At 40.8% G+C, this 10612-nt stretch overlaps 1 protein-coding gene across 1 annotated transcript; it reads left to right on the forward strand.

Moving 5' to 3' along the window:
- The first annotated feature begins 7262 nt into the window (after positions 1 to 7262).
- LOC141619240 (uncharacterized) lies at positions 7263 to 7892 on the forward strand. The gene has a single exon (XM_074436268.1). The coding sequence runs from the start codon at positions 7263 to 7265 to the stop codon at positions 7890 to 7892; it is 630 nt and encodes a 209-aa protein (XP_074292369.1).
- The last annotated feature ends 2720 nt before the right edge of the window (positions 7893 to 10612 follow it).

Consider the following 10612-nt stretch of genomic DNA (forward strand, 5'->3'; position numbering starts at 1 on the left):
CCCAAACCGATTTTAAACACTATTGCTAATGTAGGAAGAAAGGGGTTTAATCATGAGGTAACTACATAAATGCAAGTATACTTTGAGAGATAAAGAAAGAAATGGTTCTTACAATCCTTGTAGGAGATGAAGATGGTAGATAGGATGCACACATAGCCATGTCATGAGCCAAATGAGAAAAGGTGAGATTTTAGCATTAATCCGCTCGGATCAAGTCTGATCCGCTTGAGTTGATGCACGGACGCTCGGATTCAACACGGGACGCTCGGATTCTCACACAGTGCATCCGGAATTTGCCAACCCGTACCAGGACGCGCGGATCAAGCTCAGCTCGAGCGGATTCCTTCCGGGGACGCTCGGTTTCTTCAGAATCCGCTCGGATTCTCAGGCAGGGAGCTTTTCTTTTTTTTTTTCTTGTCTTCAATCCGCGCGGATTGGACTCGGGATGAGCATATTTCGAGAAATTTCGACCCAGCACCTATTTAATGATAACAAAGTTGCTCACAAGCCCAAATTCTCCATTTTCTTCATTTCTTTACATTTTCCATCTTCTCAATTTCATTAATTTCCTTCAAAAAAGCTCAATTAAAATATGAGATCCCTCCCTTTCATCTCTCATGCAATTTATTAAATGAATGAATGAATGCAAAATTACACTAAATGCATATATACAAATTAATGGTTATTGAGGAACTCCATCAAACCAAAGATTATCAATGAACAATTTCATAGGAAATTATCACTAGCACTCAAAGCACGTAGAAGTCGGTGAAACCCGTAGTCGCATGTCTTCCGGGCTAAAGATAAATATTAGAGTAATTTTATCGACCGAGAGTTCTAGAAGTAGAATCGATTAAGGAGTTAATCCACCGAGTTATATTGATAAGAGATGAATCGGCTCACCGTGCCCGAATTGATATGAATTTGGATCTCGGGATCATTTATAATAGTTGGGTAGAGGTCACTATATAAATGCTTAAAACTTGTTTAAAATTTTTACAAGTATTATCACAACAATAGATGTTTATTAATTCCTTCACTTTTATTTTGTAGTCATATTTGTTTTCTCAATTGCAATGGCAACTCCAAATTCAAACGCAACCACTAGCTCGAACACTCTCACCAATGTTTTATGGCTCCGATCCTTCATGGATCGTTGTAAATTAGAAAATAATGGGTCCAATTTCGCCGATTGGGACGCACAACTTCGCTTGGCCGCAGAGGGCGACGATAAGATTCGTTACCTTACCGAGGCCTCTCCCACCGCACCTACCGCTAGGTCTACTCCCGCCGCTAGGCAAGCCTATGAGACTTACCAAAAGATGTTGGCCGCGATCAAAAATGTGTTGATCTTCTCAATGGAGGCCGAACTCCAAAGGAGTGCTATAAAGATTAGCGCCGCCTATGAGATCTATGCGAAGCTTGTGACCATGTTTTCACAAGCTCCGAGGATCATTCAATATGAAGCAGCTTTCGCATTATTTGATCTCAATATTAAGGAGGGCCAAAAAGTTTGCCCTCATGTGCTCAAGTTAATGTAGCATGTTGAGACCTTAAAAATGCAAAAGGTAGAGATTCCCGAGGAACTCATCATTGATCGAATTCTTCATTCCTTGAACAAGGTTAAAGCATATGTCCAATTCAGGGTGAATTTTAATATACAAAACTTGAAAGTATCCCTCGATGAATTGCACAAAATGCTTGTGCAAGCCGCCAGGGACATGGGGCTAAATGCTAGCACCACCAAGGATGTGCTCAACATTAATCATAAGAGCAAGGGGAATTTCAAGAAAGGTGGTCACAAGGGAAAGAAGCAAACTCCCTACAAGAACAAACGAAAAGCTTGTGAAGCTAGCTCCTCTAAGCCCAATAATGGTGCCCCATCCGGGGTCAAATGCCACTATTTTAATGGTGTTGGGCATTGGAAGAGAAATTGTCCTAAGTACCATGACGACATCAAAGCTGGAAAATTCATTCCAGTAGGTAAATAACTATCCCTATCTTTTATGTTTCGATCTTTGGTATTTTGATACAAGTTGTGATATTTACCTCTTTTTATTGTAATTAGGGCAACCTAGCAAGGACAAGGGCAAAGAAAAGCAAGCCTAGGAGATCTTGAGGGAAGCTAGACGTAGCCGCCCATGGTGCTAGATCGGTGGATGCTTGGCTTTATTTTATTTTGTCTTTAGTTTCATGTTGTATTTTGAGATTTTTAGAACTATTTTGATTTCCTCGTTAAACTTGGAAATTTATTTATTTCCTTAAACAATGGTTGTATTTTGGATATTGATGACTTGGTTTGCAACCCAAGTCACCTACTTTATCGTATCGTTTGTTCTAAAAATTTGTCATCATACAATAATTGCAAGTATATGTGGTTGAATGGCTTATGTTGGCTTTAATCGCAAGACAGGAACAAATATTGGAAAAACAGGTTAACAGGTTTAAAAATTTAACAGGTTATTTTTAAACAAATATAAATCAAAAATAGGAAACAATAAGACATCAAGAAATAAGTAAAGTGAGTCAAGGAAGGCCGCCACCATCATATTTATAAAAAGCCCTTACCCCTAGGGCAAAGGCACCAAAATGATTGTCAAGACCAGGGATAACCTCCCTGGCCAAATAGGCACACAAAAAGAAGAAATTAAAATTGTCTTTCCAGGGACAACCCCCCTGGAAAGGCGAATACCATCAAGAAAAATATAAAATTACTGTTGTCCCTTGGAGGCAGCATCAGCACTACCATCTTTGGCCTGATCAACACTAGTATCCTGCTCCCCATCAACATCAACATCTTGCTCCCCTGGAGAGTCGACCTCTTGTTCATCACACATATTATGCAGGTCAGGATACTTAGCAGCAGCAATGGCCATCTCAGCTTCCGGGTTCCAATTTGCCCTGGCTTCCACAGGCTCTGACATAGCAGCCACCTTCCCCTTGATAAAGAAGTACAAGGCAACATCATCAAGCTTGCACTCCAAGTCATCCTTCTCCAGGGTAAGCTCATCATTCCTATCCAGCGCCTCCTGCAAAAGCTGCTTACTCGAGCTGGCCTCAGTCTTGGCAGCGTCCCTCTCAGCCTACACCTTTGCCAAGTTAGCAATATCTGCAGCCAGATTAGCCCGAGCAAAATCCAATCCAGACTTCAGCTTATCATAATCAGATCTCATAAGATTAATCCTGGCCACCAAAGAGGTAGCCTGATAAGCATTGTTGAGATCAAAAAATTAAAAGACCCCGAATGTAAAACAAAAATAGTATAAATATTATATCATAATAAAAACCTCTAATAAAAAAAATATATTACAAAAATAAAAGCATATATATATATATATATATATATATATATATATATATATATATATATATATATATATATATATGTACCTCTCTCGCATAAGCCAAGGCACCTACCAAAAGGTGACAAAGATGATCCACCAAGCAACCGCCTCGAGCAGTCTCTCAATAGGATCCACGGTAAGCATAACATCAGATTTGAAAGAGGCATAATCACTGATCTTCACCCTGGCAGCCTCCAAATTATCTACCCTAGCTCGCACCTCCTTGACTGGAGCAGATAAATCAACTTCTTCCACCTTCCTCTTGTGAGCCGCTGAGCTCGCCTCAACGAGAGCAAGTGGGGCAGAAGGGACCTTGGGCGTAGTAGGTAATTCAGTTAAATCAATCACAGGCTCAATATCGCCACCACCCTAGGAACCCTCCTCTTTGACCTTGGCCAACCTGGCAGAAGGATCAGCCATGCCAAACCTAGAAAGGCGAGTGGATGATCTGGTGGCTATAACACGAGGCACTATATTAGCAATAAAGACAGGCTGTCACGAACAGGCCAAAATAGAAAGAAAAACTATACAAAAATAAAGAACAAAAAGACTTACTGCCTGAAGTAGAAGCACTAATAGCTTTTGAAGGCCTAGGCATTTTAGCAGCACCTTCAGTCTTCAGGCAACGAGGAAGATGATCAGCCCCACAACAGAGAGGCCAAGTCCTCTCCATTTGAGGAATTGCAAGGAAGGCAGAGATGTTCGCATTAGGGTACTCAATTTCAGGAGACCAATCATCAAGTGCAAACAAGAGAGGTATGGGTCATTTAAATTTATTTACTTTCTTTAAAACTAACAAATAAACATGTAGGATAAAAACAAAATTTCAGGGTACTCACCACCAACACATGCATAATATATCAAATACGCCAGATCAGGACCCACAGAATTGGTCCTTATGAACATATATCCAGTACCCGAGTTCTTGTCATGGCCACTGTCAAGATTGCTGAGTAAAGGAGCAGTTGAAGGCCTGGCCTAGAAACTGATCCGGCCAGGTTGGTCCTGACGGCATAGAAGGCCTTCAAGTCCTCCAGAGAGGGAAATATTGTTCTTTTTGCAGAGAAATTCAACAGAGCAGGCGACCTTCCATACCATAGGCATCAATTGGTAGGTAGGCACACCGATTTCTTTAATAACATCCACTATAAGGGGAGAGAAAGGAAGCTTGCAACCAGCCCTGAAGGCCCAATCATGGATGCAGAACCAGCCAGGACATGACAAGTCAGCCCTGACAGGAGAATCCTCAAGAATCCAGACTTCGGAATCAGCAGAAATGATTCCCTTATCCTTCAAGACTTTCTCAAATTCAGGTTTCAAGCGATTTGGGAGAGACTTTTGGTCTTTTAAAGCTTTTGTGGGTTTAAATTCAAATTCTTTATGGAAGATGGAAATCATTTCAAGAGGCGGATTATTTGGCTTTTCAACCACAAGTGGTTGAATAATAGAGGGCCTTGGAAGATTTTCAGAAACATTTTCCTCAGGGTTGGAAACGAATGGAGTTCCAGGAATCATCACTCCCCTGGAAGATTTCTTTTTTGCAACCATTATCGAAGATTTGTTAAAGATTTATTGAAGATTAATTCTGGAAATTAAGAGAACTCGAAGATGAATATTTTTAGAGAAAATGATCGGGTTATGGTGAAGATAAATTCAATGAAGTAAAGATTATTTATACTCGGTAAAATTAGGGTTTTAACCGCAAGTTGCAGAGTAATTATTGAAGAGTTGCAGTAATTACAACACGCGTCACACCCAACCACTGCTAGCCGTTACAGGATATGATCAGACACAATGTAACCGTTAAAGCCAGTTTTCCATATTTTGAAGTTATCTCCTTATTTCCAGCCTGACCTAGCGTAAATAAAGAGATAAGGGGCAATTGTTAGGCCTGGAAATCCGCACATATTTCAGGATAACATTTCACCCTGCCCTGACCATCAGGACGTTAGGCTATCAGGGTATCAGAAGATAGGCTCCAGCCAAGGAGAGGACAACGGTCAAAATATAAGGACAATATTTGACCAATTCAAAGATAATATTGTTATCAATATTCGGATAATAATTGGAGCATTAATGAAGAAGATTTGGTAATAAAGGCCATGCAATTAAGAGAGTAATTAAGCGCATTAAGAAGCATTAATCCGAGCAATTAAGGAATAATATTTAGCATTAAGTACAAGATTTGGCAGCCTTTCAGCTTGGCTATATAAGGAGCACTTGAAGATTATTTGGACACACGACACATATTCTAGCATACAACATTCACACACAACACTTTAGCTGTTTTACAATCATTTGTGCTAATTAATCAATTATATAGTGAAATCCTCTCCTGGCTTGGTGCCCGTGGTTTTTTCCCATTTAAGGGTTTTCCACGTACAAATTCCTTGTCTTATCTTTACTTGTTTATCTTAATTTACTTTTCTTATTTCATAACCCGCCCTGCATATTCACTGATAAGTTCGAGCTAGTTAACCCTGCCTAGACTTACCCTGACCTGATTTTACATTGCGTAAAATCTATACAAAACATTTACTTGGAAGTAAAAAGTCCACTGACATTATGAGGGATGCTGCCTTGGACTATGGTAATGTATGTACTGATGATCATGTTGAGATTTTGAACAAGCCAGCGACTTTTGAGGAGGTATAACAGGTGGTGTTCTCTATTCCCATTGACAAATCCCCAGGACCTGATGGGTTTTCATGTGGTTTCTTTCGAGATGCTTGGGGTGTGATTGATCAGGATGTTTTTGAGGCAGTAAAGGACTTCTTTATAACTGGTCAATGACTTACCCAGATAAATGCAACCAATGTTTGTCTGATTCCCAAATGTGAGAGACCAAGCTCTGTAAAGCAATTTAGGCCCATTGCCTGCTGTAATATGCTATACAAGATCATTTCTAAACTCCTTTGCAACAGATTAGCTCAAGATTTACCAGATATTATCCATGAATGTCAGGGAGCTTTTGTTCAAGGAAGATCCATCATTGAAAATGTTCTGATTTGTCAAGATATTGTGCATCAGTATTCCAGAAACAATGTGTCAGCTAGATTCTTATTCAAAATTGACTTGCAAAAAACCTATGATACAGTTGAATGGGAATTTGTGGAGCAAATGTTGACTAGTCTGAAGTTTCCAAGACATTTTATTAATCTGATTATGGCCTGCCTTCAGTCCACTTCTTATACTTTGGTCTTGAATAGTAATAATTTTGGGTACTTCAAAGGTACGAGAGGTCTGCGTCAAGGAGATCCTGTGTCTCCTCTCATTTTTATGATCTATATGGAATACTTGACAAGACTCATTAAGTTTGTTACAGCAAGATGGCCATTTCATTATCATCCTCTCTGTAAGGGACTCAAGCTCACTTACCTCATGTTTGCGGATGATTTGTTGATGTTTTGTAAAGGGGATGCCCCTTCTATTCTCCTACTTTTAAGAGCATTCACCTCCTTTTCTAAAGCTTCAGGCTTAAGCATGAATAACAGTAAGTCAGAAATTTTCTTTAATGGGATGCAGGAAGACTTACAGCATGACATTCTTGCTGTGTCTGGTTTCCTGGAAGGCAAAATGCCCTTCAGATACTTAGGAGTACCCATACAGCCAGGAAAGATGAACAAAAGGGACTGTAACAGCCTGATAGAAAAGATGGTGTCTAAAATTCGTAGTCTTGGTGCAAAGAAGCTATCATATGCAGGAAGAGTTGTTCTAATAAATTCAGTTCTCAACACTCTATACAATTATTGGGCTGCCATGTTCATTATTCCAAAGAGTGTTTTTAAGAGAGTAGAAGCTATCTACAGGAACTTTCTATGGAGTAGCTCTTCTGATTACCACAGAGTTCCACTGGTGGGATAGGATAGAGTTACCTTGTCTAAGGATGAAGGAGGCCTAGGTATTAAAAAAGCAGATATGTGGAATACTGCCTCAGTGGGAAAGTTGGTGAATTGGCTATATACCAAACCTGATAGGCTTTGGATAAAATGGGTTGCAAATGTGTATTTAAAGGGAATAGACTGGCGTGATTATATCCCTGGTAATGATTCTCCTTGGACCTGGAAGAGCATTTGTAAGGTTAAGGAAAGGATTAAGAGTGGTTTTACTGATAATTTTTGGATTCCGTCTACCAAAGGATACTCTATTCGAAGTGGATATGAATGGTTGATGGGTCAGCACCCCAAAATTGGCTGGTCTAATCTTGTGTGGAATAATTGGAATATACCTAAACATTCTTTTGTTGCTTGGATGATTATGCAAGATGGACTAAACATTAGATCCAAGCTTTATGCTATTGGTATATGCCCTGATGATGCCTGCATTTTGTGTGGGGATCAGCCTGAGACAATTGCCCACCTCTTTTCAGAGTGCAAGTTCACCAGTAAGGTTAAGGAGAGTCTTGCAGAATGGATTGGTAAGCCATTGCCTAACCTTAATGCATTACTATCTGCAAACAAGAACAGCTTGCAATGGAAGGCTTCTGCGTGTGTTCAAACTGCATTCTGGTATACTATCTGGTTTCAGAGAAACAATGCGAGACACTAGCTGTGTGTTAAGAGACCTGACATTATAGCCCATCAACTGAAGCGGCTAATTCAAGGAAGAATTCGTAGCAAAATGTGCAAACTAGATAGCAATGGTGCCAATGATTGGCAGGCAAGCATAGGATTTATATGTTAGAATGCCTTAGGGGTGATTCGAACCTAGTCCTTGTAATTATGGTTATCTATTTTTGATATATTTAATATACTCACATTTCACCTAAAAAAAATCTATACAAAACATGTATGATAGAGCCATAGAGCGGGGTATTTTGATAGAATAAATAGTAGTCCGTCCGTATTATTTGAGCAATTAGTCTTGCTTATGATGGATATTTCCGTCACAAGCATAAGACGGGTCGGGTTGTACCATATTGGGTGAAATGGTCTGAGAATGAGGCATGTGCAATTTACGTGTAGAGTTGTAAATAGTCAATAATAGGCTGAAATTGAAATGACATTTCCAATTAAAACAATACAAAAAGCTTACCTTCTCAATGCATTTTCAAAAAGATGCCATAGTGATATCAGAGGGATTAGATCACAATTTTCAAAGAAAATTAAAAACCTCTCCCTCTTTAATCTTCTTCCATCTTAAAAAAAAAAAAAAAGGAATACAAAAACTCTTATCAAGAACATGTTCATCTTCTTCCATCATCAAAACACAAAAAAATAGTGATAAGAAAAACAATGACAAAGGTAATTTCCAAACATGCATTTGATTTGATTATTTTCATATATTTGGAATCACCATTATATTGCTACCTATATTTATTTATAAGTTGAGATCCTGTTGTTTGGAGTTAAATTATCTGGGTTTTGGGTAAAAAAAGAAGTAAATTTGTTAGGCCCGTTTTCTGACTATGGGCTGAATTCAAGAAAGCAGGCTTGAAGGCAATGTGGCCCAGGTGTGGTAAGGGGCGATAAGGAGCCTGATTTGGGCTGATGTGTCGACAGGCCCAAATATGGAATAAGTGGGTAATGTGCACTGTTCAACCCGGAGTCTTGGGGAGCAAGCAAAGGAACCCTAGCTGAGGTGTTCCCCTATATAAGCAATAAAACGTAAGACCTGAGATTCATTCAGCAATCACACAAGAAACCCTAGAATACTCGAGCTCCACCCACGTTTAACTACGTTCACAATTGTAACTCCCCAACTCAATTATAGTGCAAATCTTGGTGGGATTCTGTCTCCTCCCGCGGTTGTTTCCCACATTGGGTTTTCCGCGTCACCAAAATCTCTTGTGTCAATTGCAAATTCTTAGTCAAATATCGTACGCAAATCACATCAAAACATCAACAAATAATCAAACGTAAAGGTGTTATATTGATTAGGCACTAAGACCACTTTAACCCTATTTGTTAGAAATATACCAAAACAGTTTAACGCCCACCGTGGGGCATAGTGGTCATCTCCATTAATCAGTATACGTAGCATAGTAAGATGTCAGGAAACACGACAGCAAATTCAGGGAGGACAGAAGGGGCACCTACGGCACCGGCACAACCGCAGCTTGCCTCAACAACACCCACGGCACAGGCGCAGCCACCGTTCGCTGTTACTGTGCAAGGGTCAGCTTCAATACCAAAAACAAAGCAGAGTGCTAATCCACAGATAGCAGCGACCCCAGCACAGGCAAGGAAAGTGCAGGCAAAAGATGTAGGTACAAGCCAAGAAAAGCAAAAAGTGGGACAACAGGAGAAATGAGCGCAGGCGAAGCCACCACCTGAGGACCGGGCACCTCCGAGTCCTACTCTCATTATGATAAGTGGACTGGATACCCTGGCAAGGACTATCAGGACCATGCAAAGCAAGAACAGAAGTATGAGAGCACATATGGAAGCGGATAACAACTTCCTTAGAGCACAGATCGATGAACTGCGACACCAGAACACACCTCCAAGAACCTGGACGCAGGACATAGGATCAAAGGGTGCGTCATCAGGGGATGGTAGCAGGAGGCAGAATCGGCTGTTACCCCATGATGTGGTAACACGGCTGGATATGGGAGCAACGCCACATCAAAATAGAGGCCTGATCCCTACAGGTTTGGGGTTACTAACACCAGATCTGGAACCAGCACACCAGGAACCAACACCCGTGTCAGGCACCTTGCTTCTAGACAGTTTGTTTTATCTTGACCCTCTCTCTAGCGCAGATGCCCGGGCACAACAGAATTTAAAGAGTCGGCTGAGATAAGCAGTTCCAATAGCCACAGAGCCAGTGTCGATTAGGCCAGAATATGCATGGGGAAGCGGTGTGGGACCGAAAATGACTTAGTTACCTACAACACCGATTATCGGATGCCAGAACCTAGTTGGAACCCAGTATCAGCAGTAGCTGATGCATGGGCAGCCATTAGGCAGGGAAGCTTATATAGAGTAGCAGTACCATGAGTTACGCAGAATCCTCAGGAGGATCCAAGGAATGCCACCCCCTATGGAGTTGGCAACACCAGATAGTTACGTCAATTCACCCTTCACAGACGCTATTGCAACTGTTGCTTTACCAAAGGGATTCAGCGTCCCTATGATGACTCTCTTCGATGGGACCGCAGATCCATGCAATCACATAAGCCAGTATAAGCAGAAAATGATGGGTACCATAGCAGAAGGGCATCCAAGGAGGCTTGCATGTGTAAGGGATTTGGGTCGACGTTATCAGGGCCAGTGTTATAGTGGTTTGTTAGCCTCCCTAACAGATCCATATCCTCATTTCTCGAT

This window comes from Silene latifolia, chromosome X (genome assembly GCF_048544455.1).
Source record: "Silene latifolia isolate original U9 population chromosome X, ASM4854445v1, whole genome shotgun sequence".
In the NCBI taxonomy this organism is placed as follows: Eukaryota; Viridiplantae; Streptophyta; class Magnoliopsida; order Caryophyllales; family Caryophyllaceae; genus Silene; species Silene latifolia.